Raw genomic sequence first — 20,177 nt, forward strand, 5'->3', positions numbered from 1 at the left:
ATCTCCAGTTGATACCCCCAAATTGAGTTGAAATTGGTAAAATTGTGACGCCAGAGCTCACATTCAGCGGAGATCATATAGAAACATGTAAAATTATGAAATGAATAGATAATATAGAGGCAGGAAACTAGAGGACATTGCCTCAAGATTTGGGGGAAATTGGGATGGAGGTGAGGAGGAACTGTTTTACTGGGAGAGTGGTGAATCTGTAGATTTCTCTGCCCAATGAAGGAGTGGAGGCTACCTCAGTAAATATATTTGAGAAAAGGTTGGATAGGATTTGGCACAGTAGTGGGGTTAAGGGTTATGGGGAAAAGGCAGGTCGGTGGAGATGAGTCCATGGCCAGATCAGCCATGATCTTATTCAATGGCAGATCAGGCTCAAAGGGCCAGATGGCCGACTCCCGCTCCCATTTCTTATGTTCTCACCACAGACTGAAATCTCTCCTGAAATATTGTCCTTCACCCATTGATGTCTTTTGCAAATATTTTCACAGGTTTGAAATGGCAGAACACTTGTGTACGGGAATCTCAAACACAACAACACATCAGTTTTGCTGACTCTGTCTGGATATTTAAGGAGCGACCAAATATTTTCTTTGCAACGCCAACACATCTGTTGTCGATCCTTGGAGATGAAGAAGTATCTCATCCCAGCTGGTAATTTATTCTGTCTCTGAAATGAAGTTTACTGTTTTTACTCTGTGAAATTCACTGGAACCAGGAGCTGAGAACACACCAGCATTTGTTCACTGGAGATCAGTTCTTCAACTGCATTGATCGTACAAGGCATTCAAACATCTGACTTTCTGAATTGCCAGAGAATTGTTCGCAGTGAGATATCATTCTTCTTCTCTCAGTGTGGGAAGAGATTCACTCACAGGCTACCCACAGACTCGCCAGTGAGTTCACAGTGTGGAGAGGCCATTCACCCGCTCTGTGTGAGGGAGGGGAACCACTCAGTCATCTAGTCTGAAGATACATCAGCAAGTTCACACCATAGTGAGATGCTCCACCTGTTCTGCAAGCGGAAGCCATTCTGTTATTGATGCTAAAGGTATATCAGAAAATTCACCAGTGACAGGACATTGACCACGCCACAGTGACACCAGCGAGTTCACACCCGGGAGAAGCCATTCGCCTGCTCTGAATGTGGGAAAGGGTTCACTCAATCATCTCAACTGAATGAACACCAGCTCGTTCACACTGAAAAGATGCCGTTCACCTGCTCAGACTGTGGGAAGGGATTCACTCAATCGTCCACACTACATAGACACCAGCGAGTTCACACTGGGGAGAGGCCATTCACCTGCTCAGACTGTGGGAAGGGATTCATTCAGTCAAATCACCTGCTACAACATCAGTTAGTTCACACTGGGAAGAGACCATTCATCTGCTCAGACTGTGGGAAGGGATTCAATCAGCGTTCTCAGCTCCTGACACACCAGCGAGTTCACACTGGGGAGAGGCCATTCATCTGCTCAGACTGTGGGAAGGGATTCACTCACTCATCTGACCTACAGAGACATCAGCGAGTTCACACTGGGGAGAAACCATTCATCTGCTCTGAATGTGGGAAGGGATTCACCCATTCAGCTCAAATGAAGGAACATCAGCGAGTCCACACTGGGGAATGGCCGTTCGCCTGCTCTGAATGTGGGAAGGGATTCACTTGGCAATCTGAACTGATTGAACATCAGCGAATTCACACTGGGGAGAAACCGTTCATCTGCTCTGAATGTGGGAAGGGATTCGCCCGGTTATCTAATCTGAAGCAACATCAGAAACTTCACACTCGGGAGAGGCCATTCAAATGCTCTGAATGTGGGAAGGGTTTTGCTCGGTCATTTCAACTGAAGGTACACCAGCGAGTTCACACTGGGGAGAAACCTTTCAGCTGCTCTGAATGTGGGAAGGGATTCACTGAGTCATCCAAACTTGTGAGCCACTACCGAATTCACACTAGGGAGAAACTGTTCACCTGCTCAGACTGTGGGAAGGAATTCACTCGGTCATCTGAGTTTAAAATACATCAGCGAATTCACACTGGGGGATGCCACTGACCTGTTCTGAATGTGGGAAAGGATTCACTCAGACATCTCAATTAAGACTAGAAGATATAGGAGCAGAAGTCAGCCATTCGGCCTTTCGAGGCTGCTCCACCTTTCAATCATGGGCTGATCCGATTCTCCAGTCATCCCCACTCCCCTGCCTTCTTCCCAAACCCTTTGATGGCCTGGCTAATCAAGAATCCATCTCTCTCTGCCTTAAATGCACCGAATGACTTGGCCTCCACAGTTGCTTATGGCAATAAATTCCACAAATTTACCACCCTCTGAGTAAAGTAACTTCTCCTCATCTCTGTTCTAAATGGATGTCCTTTGATTCTGAAGTTGTGCGCTCTTGTCATAGACTCCCCTACCATGGGGAATAACTTTCCCATATCTACTCTGTTCAGAGCTTTTAACATTCAGAATGTTTCAATGAGTTCCCCCCCCCCCCCCCGACCCCCACCATTCTCCTGAACTCCAGGGAATACAGCCCAAGAGAAGACAGGTGCTTCTCGTATGGTAACCCTTTCATTCCTGGAGTCATTCTTGTGAATCTTCTCTGAACCCTCTCCAATGTCAGTATATCCATTCTAAAATAAGGAGCTCACTGCTCCCAATACTCCAAGTGTGGTCTCATGAGAGCCTTATAGAGCCTCAACATCACATCCCTGCTCTTATATTCTGTACCTCGAGAAATGAATGCCACCATTGCATTCGCCTTCTTCACCACCGACTCAGCCTGGAGGTTAACCTTTAGGGTATCCTGCACAAGGACTTCCAAGTTCCTTTCCAGCTCTGCATTTTGAATTCTCTCCCAATCTAAATAATCATCTGCCTGTTTATTTCTTTCACCAATATGCATGACCATACACTTTCCAACATTGTATTTCATTAACTACTTCTTGGCCCATTCCCTGAAACTATCTAAATCTCTCTGCCAGCACTCCGTTTCCTCAGCACTACCCGCTCCTCCACCTATCTTTGTATCGTCGGCAAATTTTTCCACAAATCCATTAATCCAACAGTCCAAGTCATTGACATACATCATAAAAAGCAGTGGTCTCAACATCGACCACAGTGGAACTCCAGTGGTAACCGGCAGCCAGCCAGAATAGGATCCCTTTATTCCCACTCTGTTTTCTGTTGATCAGCCAATGCTCCAACCATGGTAGTAAATTCCCTCTAATTCCATGAGATTTATCTTGCTAAGCAGCCTCATGTGCAGCATCTTTCAAAGGCCCCTGAAAATCCAAGTATACCACATCAACTACATCTCCTTTGTCCACCCAACTTGTAATTTCCGCAAAGAATTGCAGTAGGTTAGTAAGGCAGGATTTTCCTTTCAGGAAACCACGCAGGCTTTGGCCTATCTTGTCATGTGCCTCCCAGTACTCCGTAATCTCATCCATAACAATCGATTCCAGCAACTTCCCAACCACTGAAGTCAGGCTTTCAGGTCTGTAGTTTCTTTTCTGCTGCCTCCCACCTTTCTTAAATAGCGGAGTAACATTTGTAATTTTCCAGTCATCAGGTACTATGCCAGAATCTATCGATTCTTGAAAGATCTTTAGTAATCCCTACGAAATCTCTCCAGCTATTTCCTTCAGAACCCGAAGGTGCATTCCATCAGGTCCAGGAGATTTATCCACCCTCAGACCTTTAACCTTTCTGAGCACCTTCTCAGTTGTAACTTTCACTGCATGTGCTTCACTTTCCTGACGCTCTTGAATGTCCGATATTCAGTACTGCAGATGCCTTCCACCGTGAAGAATCATGCAAAATACGCATTCAGTTCCTCTGCCATCTCTGTGTCTCCCATCACAATATCTCCCGTGTCATTTTCTATTGGTCGTATATCTATTCTCAACTCTCTTTTACCCAGTGGCAGCCATCCTTTAGCCAAGTGTCAGATTTGGCCACAACGTCATATTGCCAATCTAGCTGAATTTCAAGACCATCCACTTTATTTCTTATGCTGCGAGCATTCAAATACAGCACTGTGTGGTGCACCCTCTCCAAACCTGTCATGCTACGTTTTGGAGGACAGGAACCCCCGAACTTGCCGGAAAGTCTGAGGAATGGAAATGAAACTTAACTGAGAAGATGCTGGGACATGAAAATGCATTTTGGACCGATGAGGCTGATGTTTGTTACTCCAGGATTACTTACAAAACTGTTGGAGCGACCAAGGATACCCCTTTCTGAGAGAGGTCTCGCCGGTCATCCAGTATTGAATGAACTCCGCACGTATACACAGGGGAGAAACTGTACAACTGCTCAGACTGCGGGAAGGAATTCACTCAGTCATCTCAACTGAATGAACATCAGCGAGTTCACACTGGGTAGAAGCCGTTCACCTGTTCCAACTGGGAATGAATTCACACTTTCATCTCGCCTGACTACACACCAGACTGTTTTCAGCAGTGAGAGGACGTTGACCTGCTCAGACTGTGGGAAGGCATTCACACACTCATCCACACTGCAGAGACAGTGGTGGGTTCACACTATGGTGAGGGTGGTCACCTGCTCTGAATGTGGGATGGGTTTCAATCAGTCACTCATCCTTGTGTCACCCTGCCGGGCCTTGACCCATTGTTAATCGGAGAGATCAGAAGCTTGAGAGGACGGAATTCACTCAAGTTCGCCAGCTGAGCATTAAAGGCAGTGGTTTCAGGGCAGGTTATTTTTGAGCTTTCACCAGGGGCCAGTCAACAGTCAGGATTGATGATCAAGAAGATGCCAACGTTAGGCAGCAGCAAATGGAGTGGCCGATGCTGGACTGGGCAGAGTTGGAGTGGAGACTTTGAGGCTTTACCTCTTTGAGGGTTCAGTCAGGACAGCCTTCGCACAGAGAAGGCAACATTATACTGGAGGTGGAAGTTTTTTTGCCCCCTTCCTCACATTTGCTCAGTTAGAACAGTCAAGGTGCCAGGCAGGATAGTGGAAAGCTCCTCTTGCGGGATGTGGGAAGGCAGGAGACCCTCCTGTGTCCCTGGTAACTACACCTGTGAGAAGGGCATCCAGCTTCAGCTCCGAACAATCCACATTAACGAGTGGGATCTGGAAGTGGATGAACTCTAGGTCATTCAGGAGGCTGGAGGGGTGATAGGTCGGACATATAGAGAGGTAGTTGTAACCAGGCTGCACACCACAGGAAACTGAGTGACAGTTGCGAAGTGGAAAGGGGTGGGGGGACAGCAAGTGCAGTGTACCCCTGTGTCCATCCCCCTGAACAACACATATATCACTTTGGTCACAGTTACAGATGGTAGGATAACCTGGCAAAGGAAGGTCACAGCAGGAGGGTCTCTGGCACTTAGTCTGGCTCTGAGACTGAGAAGGGGAGGGTGGAGAAGAGGCGAGCTGTGGTCATTGGTGAATCATTAGCTAAGGGAACTTACTGGATGTTCTGTTGGCGAGAATGAGATTCCAGGATGGTATGTAGCTTCCTGTGTGCTCCAGGTCTGGGTTATCTCCGGCCGAGCACTCAGCTTTGCTCAGGAGGGTGAACAGTGAAGGTCGTGATCCATATCATTGGTACCCATATGGGCTGGTAGAGTAACGAGGTTCTGCAGGAAGTGAGGTGCTAAGTTAAAGGGCAGCTCGTCCAGGGCTGTGACCACAGGTCTGTTATCTGTGCCACATGCCAAGAATAGGAAGATTATACAGTTTAACATGTGTCTAAGGATTTGGTGCAGGAGGGAGGGCATAATGTTATTGGATCATTTGAGCCCGCAAGGATTACTGTATGTACAGGAGTTTGCATTGGGGTAGAGGGGACATGGTTGCTGGAAGGTGAAGTGGGCGGACAGGTCTCTCTCTCTCTCTCAGACACACACAAACATATGCAGTGGAGTGTGAGGGAGGGGACTGGGGAGGGATAAGGGGAATGAGGAGGATGGTGTTAGGGCTCATTCACAAAGTCTCAGACTCACCCAACCGTCCCCCCCTGGAATTGGTCCCATTCCCTACCCCAGGCTGGGGGTGAGCATTGAGTTGCCTTGCCAACAAGAAACTGAATTGTTGATAGCATCTGGTTAACATCAGTAATAAATTTAAGTTGAACTTGAACATTGAAACGTATTGTTTTTAAAACTTGTACTGATGAGAAATAATCTCTGTGAAGGTCCAGGAGTGGAAAATCAACCGGTGTTCAGCTCCATTGCTCTATGCCAGACAAGAACCTCTATCTGAGTCTGTCCCATCTGTCTGTGCTTGACACGCCTCCCTCTAAAGTTTCCTTTTTCTGTACCTGTCCCAGTGTCTTTTATTTTCCTTCACAACCTCATTCTCCTGCCTGCACCCTTTAACCTTTGATGACTTTACTAATCAATGTATGTTTTATCCAAACAGGATGACTTGGCCTCTGAGCCGTCCGTGGCAATGAATTTCACAGGTCCCTCATCTGTCTAAATGCATGCTCTCTGGTATTTGACATTGTGACCCAGAAGATTAAAAGTGGCAGTTATCTACTCTATCGAGATCTTTCGTTATCTGATCAACTTCTATCAGGTCACCCTGAGCTCCTCCACTCCAGAGAAAACAGCCCAAGTTTATCCGAACTCTCCTTACACAGTAGGTTAGGATTCCAATCCACACAACATCCTGGTGAACCTGTTCTGCAATCTCCTCATTGCTGCCCCAAACACCAGTGGCGTAATGGACTTAAACTAAGTAAATAGTGAATTGTTGATTAATAAGGGTGTCAAAGGTGACTGGTAGAAGGCAGCAGCGTGGGGTTCAGAGGGGACATCCAATAGCCGCGATCGAATGGTGGAGAAGACTCAATGGACGGAATGGGTATTTCAGTTTCTACTGAATTGATGTATAGTGTTGAGATGCGAAGTGGTGGGGAGTAAGGTGCGGGTGCAGGTAAGAGTGAGTGTCCAGGTAGGAGATGGTGTTAAGCACCTTTTCACCATGTCTGGTAACGAACAACAATTAACTCAGAGTGGATCAATCATAATTGCTTTTATGTTTATTTGCAGCAAGGGAAGACTAGCACTGCCCAGGTGCTGGTAATAGCTTTATCAAAAAGAGACAATACCATCACCCCTTTGGACACAAGTTGAAGGACAGGGTGCATTCTGTTGTCTGCTGAATCAACGTTTGGCATTCTTCCAGTCACACAGCTGCGGTTCTGCACTCAAGTGCTCAGGTACCATCAGCATCATGTTGCACCAAGATTATTAGCAAAGCACTCCGATGCAATACAGGTTCCATTTTGTTACAGAAAGAAATGCCATTTTGGTACAACAAGTGAAGTACATTTCCCTAGTGGTGGAGAAGCATTCCTTCACATCCCCTTACGTCACTCCCCATTTCTGTTCACACCTCTGATCCTTCACACCTCACCCTCTGTGAAAACCCTTACATCACTCCCCATTTCTGTTCACACCTCCGATCCTTCACACCTCACCCTCTGTGAAAACCCTTACATCACTCCCCATTTCTGTTCACACCTCCGATCCTGGCGGTGCTCACCATCTGTGAAAACCCTTCTTACCCTACACCCATCGTCATTTTGTAACCCCGCCTGACCCCTACACCATTTACCATCCCTGTAAAGCCTCCACCATCCACACTGGTGCAATAGCTGACAGCTGACCTGAGAAGGACACCGAGCGTGGCAGGTAGCAGCGCTCACAAAACACACTCACACCAGCTGACATTTTTTATAACCCGACCGATTTGCATGGTTATCTTGTCTAAACCGCTTCCTACCTTCCTATCTTTACCTTACCCCGGTCCCCCCACTGATCTCCGTCCTGAAACATATCCTTGCCAGCGAGGGAAGTTCTATACGCTCCCATTTACTTCCTCCCTCAGCTCCATTCTGGTTCAGAAACAGTCCTTCCAGGTGAGACAACATTTCAAAATTGGGTAAGAATAGGATGATTCGGCAGATGAATGTGTGGCTGAGGAACTGGTGCAGGGGCATTGCATCAGATCTCTGGGTCATTGGGATCTCTCCTGGGGATGGAATGATCTGTACAACAGGGACGGGTTGTATCTGAACCTGGCGGGGTCCAGTATGCTCGTGGGCAGGTTTGTTAGAGCTTGTGTTTAAAATAACTTGTCAGGGGGATGGGAACCGGAGTGTGAGTGCTGGGGATGAGGTAGTTGGTTGGCAACAGAGGTAGCGTGCAGTGAGAGTACTAGCAAGCACCATGCTGCCCTCATGTTATGAGAGACGGCACACCACACGATCAGCTTTATCTGTGCCTGCTCATGCTGTGTCTATGCCTGATACGAGAACCTACACACTGAATAGAAGCTTCCTTCACTGTGCTATCAGAATTTGGAACAGCCTTCCAGATGCTGTGGTTGGAAAGATCAGCGACGATGGGTTCCAAGCCTTCAAGAGTCAAGTGCACAAACACCTATCATCTCTGGGAGGGAAGGCACATGCTTCTTCATAAGATATGATGAAGGGGACCAGGATGGCAATGCTTGGCTGTTGGCAGGTAGGGTTAATACCTGACTTTCAAGAGCACTTTGAGTTATGTTCCGGCTGGACTTAGTCCTTAAACTGCTAGAGAACAGTGCGTAAAGAACAGATGCTGTTTTCTCCCAGTCGTGATTAGTTTTTAGTTCCAAGTGCTCCTGTCACGTTTTGTCACCCTGCAACCTTATTCTTCAATCTCTTTGAATAATGGAGGACAGCAGGTGTATAAATGTCTCTCTCCAGCAGACTTCATCATGACTCCAGTATTTCTACTATTTTTTAAATTTTTCTTAATTGTACATATGATTTTCTTGTGTTCTATCGCTGAGCAGCGGTGAACCATCTGATTGGCCTGTCAGAGTTCTCTTTGGGAACTAGTTGACTTGATCAGCATTTCTGATCCTGGCTATTGTTCACGATCACACGTAATAAACAAAAATGCAGAGGCTGATATCAGGTGAAAATTGCAGTCAACGGAATGAGTTACACCGTTAAAGTGAGACAACATCTATAAGGCTGATGATTGCAGGGCTGAAGGAACGTGCGCAGTGTACAGAGTAACAGAGGTGAACTTGTAGCACAGTGTGATTTGAGTACATCTCCGTGTCGTGGCTGAAAGAAGATTACAACCCGGAGCTTAACGTCCAAGCAGACACATTGTATCTAAAGGACAGGTAAGTAGGCAAAGGGGTGGGTGCCTCTGCTGGTAAATATGAAATCAAATCATTACAAAAAAAGGGCGGCAAAGGATCAGAAGATGTAAAATCTCTGTAGATAGAGCGGAGAATCATTAAGTGTAACAAGACCCTGCGATGATTTATATGCAGACCTCGAACCGTTGTAAGGATGTGGTCTACAAATTACAATTGGAGAGAAAATGCATGCCAAGAGGGCTATGTTACGATAGTCATGGGGGATTACAATTAGGAAAATCAGGTTAGTGTTGATTACAGAGGGGGAAATTTGTAAAATGCCAACGAGTTGTCAGTTGAACACGTTGGGGATCAGCTATTCTGGATTGTGTGTTGAGCGATGAACTAGAACTGAGTGCTGATGAAATCGCAGAGCACACTCGATGGGCCGAATGGCCTGATTGTGCTGTATCATGTGGAGTTCTGGTCTAACAAACCCCTGCAATGCTGAGTGACCAAGGTTCAGTCCTGGGTGTGATGAACTGCTGCAATATCTGCAGAATCTGACATTAACAGTCCCTCGTCAACTCGCAACTAGATTTAGTTACCATCTGACAGTGACTGCAGGTCAGGGTAGGAGACAGGGGAGAGACTACATCTGCTGACCCGTCTGACAGTGACTGTAGGTCAGGGTAGGAGACAGGGGAGAGACTACATCTGCTGTGCCGTCTGACAGTGACTGTAGGTCAGGGTAGGAGACAGGGGCAGAGACTACATCTGCTGACCCGTCTGACAGTGACTGTAGGTCAGGGTAGGAGACAGGGGCAGAGACTACATCTGCTGACCCGTCTGACAGTGACTGCAGGTCAGGGTAGGAGACAGGGGGAGAGACTACATCTGCTGTCCCGTCTGACAGTGACTGCGGGTCAGGGTGGGAGACAGGGGCAGAGACTACATCTGCTGTCCCGTCTGACAGTGACTGCGGGTCAAGGTGGGAGACAGGGGGAGAGACTACATCTGCTGACCCGTCTGACAGTGACTGCGGGTCAGGGTGGGAGACAGGGGCAGAGACTACATCTGCTGTCCCGTCTGACAGTGACTGCAGGTCAGGGTGGGAGACAGGGGGAGAGACTACATCTGCTGTCCCGTCTGACAGTGACAGCGGGTCAGGGTAGGAGACAGAGGGAGAGACTACATCTGCTGTCCCGTCTGACAGTGACTGTAGGTCAGGGTAGGAGACAGGGGGAGAGACTACATCTGCTGTCCCGTCTGACAGTGACTGCGGGTCAGGGTAGGAGACAGGGGGAGAGACTACATCTGCTGACCCGTCTGACAGTGACTGCGGGTCAGGGTGGGAGACAGGGGGAGAGACTACATCTGCTGTCCCATCTGACAGTGACTGCGGGTCAGGGTGGGAGACAGGGGGAGAGACTACATCTGCTGTCCCATCTGACAGTGACTGCGGGTCAGGGTGGGAGACAGGGGGAGAGACTACATCTGCTGTCCCATCTGACAGTGACTGCGGGTCAGGGTGGGAGACAGGGGGAGAGACTACATCTGCTGTCCCATCTGACAGTGACTGCGGGTCAGGGTGGGAGACAGGGGGAGAGACTACATCTGCTGACCCGTCTGACAGTGACTGCGGGTCAGGGTGGGAGACAGGGGGAGAGACTACATCTGCTGTCCCATCTGACAGTGACTGCGGGTCAGGGTGGGAGACAGGGGGAGAGACTACATCTGCTGTCCCATCTGACAGTGACTGCGGGTCAGGGTGGGAGACAGGGGGAGAGACTACATCTGCTGTCCCGTCTGACAGTGACTGCGGGTCAGGGTGGGAGACAGGGGGAGAGACTACATCTGCTGTCCCGTCTGACAGTGACTGTGGGTCAGGGTAGGAGACAGGGGGAGAGACTACGTCTGCTGACCCGTCTGACAGTGACTGCGGGTCAGGGTGGGAGACAGGGGGAGAGACTACATCTGCTGTCCCGTCTGACAGTGACTGCGGGTCAGGGTGGGAGACAGGGGGAGAGACTACATCTGCTGTCCCGTCTGACAGTGACTGCGGGTCAGGGTAGGAGACAGGGGGAGAGACTACATCTCTGCTGTCCCGTCTGACAGTGACTGTAGGTCAGGGTAGGAGACAGAGGCAGGGACTACATCTGCTGTCCCGTCTGACAGTGACTGCGGGTCAGGGTGGGAGACAGGGGGAGAGACTACATCTGCTGACCCGTCTGACAGTGACTGTAGGTCAGGGTAGGAGACAGGGGGAGAGACTACATCTGCTGTCCCGTCTGACAGTGACTGCAGGTCAGGGTAGGAGTCAGGGAGAGACGACATATGCTGACCCTGTCGGCATCAGCCCCAGGGTACTGAAGGCCTGTACGATCCTGTTCTCTGGTATTTTGCAGCACCATTACAATCTGAGACTGAGTCAGGAAAAGATAACGGTGCTGGGGAAGACTTCCTGCTTGGTTCCTTTACCCAATACGGTGACTCCATCTGGACTTAATGACAACAGACCAATTGCCCTCATGTGATGAAGGTGATGCAGAGGCCGGTCCAGACTTACCTCGGACCCTCTACAGTTTCCCTACCAACCTCATGAGGGAGCGGATGATACCATCATCTCCCTGTTGCAGCGAGCTCACTCCCACCGGGATGATGCTGCTGGCATTGTGAGAGTCACTGTTTTTGATTTCTTTAATGCCTTCAATACAATCCAGCCACGTTGTCTGAGCAAGGGTGGCCGTAGACAAATTCACTAGCTCCTGGATTACTGCCTTCCTGACAGATAGACCCCAGTTTGTACCGCTGGGTGGTTCTCTGCCTGAGGTGGAGATGAGTGACACTGGAGTCCCACAAGGGACTGTCCTGTCTCCGTTTCTGTTCACACTGAACACCTCAGACTTTCAGTGCAACTCTGAGTCTGGCCACTTAAAGATATTCTCTGATGACTCTGCCGTAGTTGGGTGCATCAGAGATGGGCAGGACTCGGGGTACAGAGGGCTGGTTTAACAGGATTGTGGAATAGTGAGGGAAGAATCAACTGCTCCTGAACGTGGTCAAAACCAGAGAAATGGTGATAGATTTTAGGAGGGAGAGGACTGTGATGAGTCCTGTATACATTCTGGGAGAAGAAGTTGCGATGGTGAAGGAGGACAAATACTTGGGTGTTCGCCTCGGCAAGAGACGCGACTGGAAAACCAACACCAAGACTGTTTAAAAGAACGGGATGAGCAGACTCCATTTTCTAATGAAGCCGAGATCCTTGAACACGTGAGGCAGGATTTCGCAGATCTTTTACCAGTCTGTTGTAGCGAGTGCAGTCTTCTTCGCTGTTTTACGTTGGGAAAGACTAAATAAACTCATCAGAAAGGTTGGATCCATCCTTGGCCACAACCCGGACTCTTTCGAGTGAGTGGTGGAGTGGATGTCACTGATGAAACTGTTATCGATTATGGACAATCCGGAATATCCTCTCCATGACCTACTGAATAGGCAGCAAAGCCCCCGACCCCTTTTCAACAACCTCACTCAGCTCCGCCCTCACAAGGATCGTAACAAAAATCTTCTGCGACAGGTGAACACACATCATAGTTCAATAGCCTCTGCATTGTTGTTTCAAACATTATTATTGTACACTGATACAGTGTTATTGTGTACATTATTATTCTGTACTTTATTTGCAGTAAAGTCTGCCCGCTGCTTGCTGTGCTTTTAGATGTTGCTGCTGGAACGAATGAATTTCCCACTCGGAATTAATAGAGTATTTATTATTATGATTATTATTATTCTCCAGCCCTTTATCCAAACAACTTCCCAGCTCTTTACTTCACTCCTTCCCCTCTCCCGGTTTACCCTATCACCTCATCTGCCCCACATTCTGACTCCCTCCCTTCCTTTCCAGTCTTGAAGAAGGGTCTGGGTCTGAAACGCCGACTGTTCACTTCTCTCCATAGTTGCTGTCTGCCTCCCTGACTTTCCTCCAGCATTTTCCGTCTGTTGTTTTGGATTTCAGCATCTGCAGATTTCCTTCCGTTTGCTCACACGCGCATGCGCAGAGGTATGAGGTCATCCCAAATATCGCGCATGCGCTCAGTAGAGGAGAGGCTCACAAAGACCGGCCGCATTTAGGAGAGTTCTCCGGTGGGGAATTAATCAGCGGCGTCTGAAACGTGATTGACGGGCTATTACTGTAAGCTCCTGCCGCACTGGTCCTGCACCCCAGCACAGTCCCGGTCCGTTCCCTCTTTCTCAGCCCCACGATCCGTACCCAGTGCCGCCAGGCTTTCGGCTAATGAGCGGTGGGCCGCCGCCTTTTCTGCGGCGCATGCGCATCGCTTTATTGTTCGGTGGCTGACAGACAGGTTTCTGGTTCGCAGGCCCTTCTGGGTAAAGAGGCAGCCATGGATGACACTACCAAGCGTTGTTCCCCTACAGTCGAAGGAAATGGGAGCGAATGTATCTCCCAAACACTGCCGTGTTTCAGCTATGTAAATCCGAGGATTAGTAACTCGGAACAAAAATATAGTTCCCAGTTGATCTCGGTGGAAGAGTTTACCTTCCAGTCAGTGAAAATGTCAATTAGAGCTGTATGGAAATAAAACCTTCCGTCAGATTTAGTTCTCTCTGAGTGAATAACGATATGAAACACCTTTGCCTCGATGACAAGTGGCTTGTGGCTTTTACATCACAAAAGTGCCGCAGTCCATTGAGAATAGCCACTGCCCTCCACTTTATATTCATTGGCACTGCCATCGATGGGTTTATCACTGTCAATCAGCTGGTGGAGGGTATCCGAGTAATTAGTAAATCTCCAGGATGATACATGTAAAAACAAGTGCTCTTTGTAGTCTTGTGGAACATGACTAGAACTTGAAATAATACCAAAGGACAGAGACAAATTGAGCCAAGTCTTAGGTTGATTGAAGTCAGAAATAGCACATTCTCACACAGACAGGAATACAGTCAGAGAATTTGATGGTCAGTCAGAATGTCTGATCCGTGCCTTGTTCAAAGATGAGTGCATATAGAAACATAGAAATCTACAATATATTACAGGCCCTTCGGCCCACAGTGTTGTGCCGTCCATGTAACCTATTCTAGAAACTGCCTCGGATTTCCCAACCGCATTGCACTCTGTTTTCCTGAGCTCCATGTACATATCTAACAGTCTCTCAAAAGACTCCATGGTATCTGCCTCTACCATCATCGCTGGCAGTGCATTCCATGCACCTACTACTCTCTGTGTGAAAAACCTACCTCTGACATCCCCTTTAACCCTACTTCCAACACCTTAAAACTACACCAATTCAGCCCTAGGAAAAAAGTCTCTGGCTATCCACACGATCAATGCCTTTCATCATCTTATACACATCTGTCAGGTCACCTCTCATCCTCCGTCACTCCAAAGTTCACTCAACCTATTCTCATAAGGCATGTTCTCCATTCCATGCAACATCCTTGTAAATCTCCTCTGCAGTCTTTCTATAGTATCCACATCCTTCCTGTAATGAGGTAACTGAACTCAAGACTCTCAGTGAGTTTAAAGAAGGTCTTATATAGCTGTAACATTACCTCACCGATCTTGAACTCAGTTCCATGGTTGATGGAGGCCTTCTTAACAACATTGTCAATCAGCACTGCAGCTTTGAGTGTAAAATTGACATGGACCACAAGATCTCGCTGATCCTCCACATTGCCAATAGACCCAACATAATATTGTGTTCTGTCTTCAAATTTGATGTACCGAAATAAACCACAGCACACTTATCTGGGTTGAACTCCATCTGCCAGTTCTGCATCCTATATGCATCCTGCTGTAACCTCTGGAGAACTGTCCAGACTCTTCACAACACCCTCAACTTTTGTGTCATCAGCACCCTTCTCCTTCCTCATCAAGATCATTTATAAACATCACAAAGAGAAGGAGTCTCAGAATACATCCCTGTGGATCACCACTGGTCACCATCCTCCATGCAGTATACAAGCCATCTACAGCCACCGTTGGCTTTGTGGGCAAGCCAATTCTGGATCCACAAAGCAAGGTCTACTTGGATCCTTGCCTCATTACTTTCTGAATGAGCCTCACATGAGGAATCTTATCAAAAGTCTTACTGAAAGCCATGTACACTATATCCAATGCTCTACATTCATCAGTGTGTTTTGTTACATCCTCAAAGAATTCAATCAGGTTCATAAGGCACGATCTGCCCTAGACAGAGCCATGCTGACTATCCCACGTCAGATTATGCTTCTACAAATGCTCATAAATCCTGCCTCTCAGGAGCTTCTCCAACAACTTGCCCTCCACTGAAGTAAGAACCACTGGTCTGTAATTTTCTGGCTGATCTCTACTCCCTTTTTTAAAAAGGGAAAAATGTCTTCAAACCCTCTGGTACTTTTCCTCTCCCTATTGATATGCAAAGATCATCTCCAGAGGCTCAGCAATTTCCTCCCTCACTTCCCACAGTATCCTGGGGTATATCTCAAGTTGAGTACCCCCAACTTGTGTTGAAATTGGTAAAATGTGACGCCAGAGCTCACATTCAGAGGAAATCATACAGAAACATGTAAAATTATGGAAGGAATAGAGAAGATAAAGGCAGGAAATTTGTTTCCACTGGTAGATGAGACATTGTCTCAAAATTCGGGTAAATTGGGATGGAGATGAGGAGGAACTGCTTTTTCCAGAGAGTGGTGGATCTGTGGATTTCTCTGCCCAATGACGGAGTAGAGGCTTCCTCAGTAAATATATTTAAGACAAGATTGGATAGATTTTTGCATAGTTGGGGAATTAAGGGTTATGGGGAAAAGGCAGGTCAGTGGAGATGAGTCCATGGCCAGATCAGCCATGATCTTATTCAATGGCAGATCAGGCTGTAAGGGCCAGATGGCCAACTCCTGCTCCTATTTCTTTTGTTCTGATGTTCTCACCACAGACGAAAACCTCTCCTGAAATATTGTTCTTCAGCCATTGATGTCTTTTGCAAATATTTTTACAGGTTTGAAATTGCAGAGCACTTGTGTGCAGGAATCTTCAACACAACAAAACATCAGTTTTTCTGTCTCTGTCTGGATATTTAAGGAGTGACCAAATATTTTCTTTGCAACGCCAACATATCTGTTGTCGATCCTTGGAGATGAAGAAGTATCTCATCCCAGCTGGTAAATGTATTCTGTCTCTGAAATGAAGTTTTCTCTTTTTACTCTGTGAAATTCACTGGAACCGGGAACTGAGAACACACCAGCATTTGTTCACTGGAGATCAGTTCTCAACTGCATTGATTGTACAAGGCATTCAAACGTCTGACTTTCTGAATTGCCAGAGAATTGATCGCAGTGAGATATCATTCTCCTTCTCTCAGTGTGGGAAGAGATTCACTCACAGGCTACCCGCAGACACGCCAGTGAGTTCACAGTGGGGAGAAGCCATTCACCCGCTCTGTGTGAGGGAGGGGAACCACTCAGTCATCCAGTAATGAAGATACATCAGCAAGTTCACACCATAGTGAGATGCTACACCTGTTCTGCAAGTGGGAAGCCATTCTGTTATTGATGCTAAAGGTATATCAGAAAATTTACCAGTGAGAGGACATTGACCTGCTCGGACGGTGGGAAGGCATTCACACACTCAACCACAACACAGTGACACCAGTGAGTTCACACTGGGGAGAAGCCATTCACCTGCTCTGAATGTGGGAAAGGGTTCACTCAATCATCTCAACTGAATGAACACCAGCTCGTTCACACTGAAAAGATGCCATTCACCTGCTCAGACTGTGGGAAGGGCTTCACTCACTCCTCCAAACTACAGAGACACCAGCGAGTTCACACCGGGGAGAAGCCATTCACCTGCTCAGATTGTGGGAAGGGATTCGCTCAATCGTCCAACCTACAGACCCACCAGCGAGTTCACACTGGGGAGAAGCCATTCACCTGCTCAGACTGTGGGAAAAGATTCATTCAGTCAAATCACCTGCTACAACATCAGCTAGTTCACACTGGGGAGAGACCATTCACTTGTTCAGACTGTGGGAAGAGATTCCTTCAGTCATCTGACCTACTGACACACCAGCGAGTTCACACTGGGGAGAGGCCATTCACCTGCTCTAAATGTGGAAAGGTATTTGCTCGGTCATCTGTACTGAAGGAGCATCAGCGAGTTCACACTGGGGAGAAGCCGTTCACTTGCTCTGAATGTGGAAAGGTATTTGCTCGGTCATCTCAGCTCTTGAGACACCAGCAAATCCACTCTGGAGTGAAACCATTCCTCTGCTCAGAATGTGGGAAGGGATTCACCGATGCAGCTCAGCTGAAAGATCATCAGTTTGTTCACACTGTGGAGAGACCGTTCACCTGCTCAGACTGTGGGAAAGGATTCACTCGGCGTTCTAGACTACTGACACACCAGTTAGATCACACTGGGGAGAAACCATTCATCTGCTCAGAATGTGGGAAGAGATTCACCCATTCCGCTCAACTGAAGGAACATCAGCGACTTCACACTGGGGAATGGCCATTCACCTGCTCTGAATGTGGGAAGGGATTCACTTGGTCATCTCGACTGAAGGTGCATCAGCGAGTTCACACTGGGGAGAGACCTTTCAGCTGCTCTGAATGTGGGAAGGGATTCATTCAGTCATCCAAACTTGTGAGCCACTACCGAATTCACACTGGGAAGAAACTGTTCACCTGCTCCGATTGTGGGAAGGAATTCACTCGGCTGTCTGAGTTTAAAATACATCAGCGAATTCACACTGGGGGATGCCACTCTCCTGTTCTGAATGTGGGAAAGGATTCACTCAGTCAATTCAATTAAGACTATAAGATATAGGAGCAGAGGTCGGCTCTTCGGCCTTTCGAGGCTGCTCCGCCATTCAGTCATGGGCTGATCCAATTCTCCAGTCATCCCCACTCCCCTGCCTTCTCCCCATACCCTTTGATGCCCTGGCTAATCAAGAACCCATCTCTCTCTGTCGTAAGTGCACCCAATGACTTGGCCTCCACAATTGCATGTGGCAACAAATTCCACAAATTTACCACCCTCTGACTAAAGTAAGTTCTCCTCATCTCTTTTCTAAATGGATGACCTTTGATCCTGAGTTGTGCTCTCTTGTCCTAGATTCACCTACCATGGGAAATAACTTTCGCATATCTAATCTGTTCAGAGCTTTTAAAATTCAGAATGTTTAAATGAGATTCCCCTCACGACCCCAGCCCCCATTCTCCTAAACTCCAGGGAATACAGCCCAAGGGAAGCCAGATGCTTCTGTTATGTGTAATGCGCTGTAAGGTTTCACTGCTAATGTAGTGACTTCTTTGTAATGTTCACTGCTGAAGTAACAGTTTCTCTGCAGCAGCAATGTTCGTGTTATGGCTGGCGATAACAGGACTGTGGGATGCATGTCAGCCAATCAGGATTTTGTTGCTCTGTTTCGTGAATCTAGGAGCGTTGATTTTGTTAGAGATAGAAATGGAGAGAGAAGACGCGAATGGAGAGATTTGCTAGACTGCCGGAGAGGGTGGACTCGGAGCGCGGGTCCGAAGGGCAGTAACGATCGGAGGAGGCCGATGGGGACCGACAGTGAGCTCCACTTTTGCGCACAGACTGTTTAATAAGATCGCACCCTTTATTCAATTTTGTTTCTCTACTAACCATACAGTCAAAGTAAGAGTTATAAAGCTTAATAATTTAATCGCAAAGTGTGTTCTGTTTCTTATTTCTGGGCACTAATTTGTAACAGGGGACACATCGGGCAGCATCCATCCAAACGACATTTCTTCAGTTTGGCCGGGAAGGGGGTTATCACCCCCTAGATTAAGCCGCTAGGCAAAGCGAGAATTACAATTGTGGGGGCTGCGTTCGGGATTGATTCTGTTGGATGCTGTGTAATTACCCAGAGAAATGAACCAGTGGGGCAGATATTTGTACTCCGGATGAATTGTTAATTCCACTGTTAGGTTCTGTTGAAGTTGTGATTGTGAGCGGAGACTTGATAAAATGGCGGATGCTGCTCTTGTTCTCATGCAGACCAGCGCTGAGGGAGCTGGAGGCGGAGATTTCAAAGACAGGGTTCTATCATTTCTGAGGAGTGAGGGGAAAGAGTGGTCGGAGTTGGAAGATCTAATTAGTCCACGTCCCCCGGTGGAGAGTGAGAATTCTGAGGTAGTAGCCGCCCTTACTTCTCTGGCGAATAAATGGAAAAATCAGATTCCAATTCCCAGCTATGGCAGGCTCCACCTATTCTCTGGAATAACACCCACCCCGAAAGGGGAGGAGGAGTATGAGACGTGGGCGGAACGGACCTCTCAGTTGTTAGATGAGTGGCAGTGCTCGGATGATGAAAAGCGACAGTGATTGGTTGAAAGTTTGAATGGGCGGGCCGTTGACGAGAGAGCTGTCAGGTTACATTATCCCGTAGCGATAGCTGTCAGTTATCAACAAGCACTGGGCAATGACTTTGATCCGACTGGAAGCCCAGTGGAGCTCCTGGTGGGGTTTCAAAGCATGCGTCAGGAGCAGGGGGAGAAGGTTTCTGCTTTTATTTTATTTTACGGCTAGAGAGGCAGCTAAATTGCTTGCGGCACAGAGGGGTCATTCAGGCGGCTGAGGTGGATCGGTTAAGAATGGACCAGATAGCCATGACCCGATTGTATGGGGTCTCTGACAGTCTCGTACGACGCATCCCCTCCATCTTTTGTTAAGCTGATCAGAGAGGTACGGGAAGAGGAGAACGCGGCGGAAGCACGGGAGGACTCAGTCAGCAGGGTACAGTCCTCGGTAGTGTCTCCTGCGGTGAAGTGACCACAGATAGCGGTAGAGTGGTAGAAGAGATTGTGGCAGAGTTGAGAACGGAGATACGTCGGTTGTTATCAGCGGGTGTGACCCCCCCCCCATATGTTGGGGCTGTTGTGGGCGGGGGGGGGGCTGCAGATTCCCCAAGGGGATGAACAGTGCGGAGGGCTGCTGGCAGCAGGTCTCACGCCAGAAGGAGAGTGAGCCCCCGGGTACCTCAGCAGGGAGAGTCGTTGGGGAAACCTAGA

At 47.9% G+C, this 20,177-nt stretch overlaps 2 protein-coding genes across 2 annotated transcripts in view; one reads left to right on the forward strand and one right to left on the reverse strand.

Moving 5' to 3' along the window:
• The window catches only part of LOC140185028 (uncharacterized), a 346,977-nt gene that overhangs the window by 249,045 nt on the left and 77,755 nt on the right, over positions 1 to 20,177 (reverse strand). The gene's annotated exons all lie outside the window — the stretch shown is intronic.
• On the forward strand, positions 732 to 17,952 carry LOC140185482 (uncharacterized). The gene is given in 3 exon segments (XM_072238816.1): positions 732 to 1,927; positions 7,054 to 7,069; positions 16,780 to 17,952. Coding segments are annotated over 3 exon segments (1,902 nt in total). The 5' UTR covers positions 732 to 1,214.

Source organism: Mobula birostris, chromosome 20, assembly GCF_030028105.1.
Source record: "Mobula birostris isolate sMobBir1 chromosome 20, sMobBir1.hap1, whole genome shotgun sequence".
Classification (NCBI taxonomy): domain Eukaryota; kingdom Metazoa; phylum Chordata; class Chondrichthyes; order Myliobatiformes; family Myliobatidae; genus Mobula; species Mobula birostris.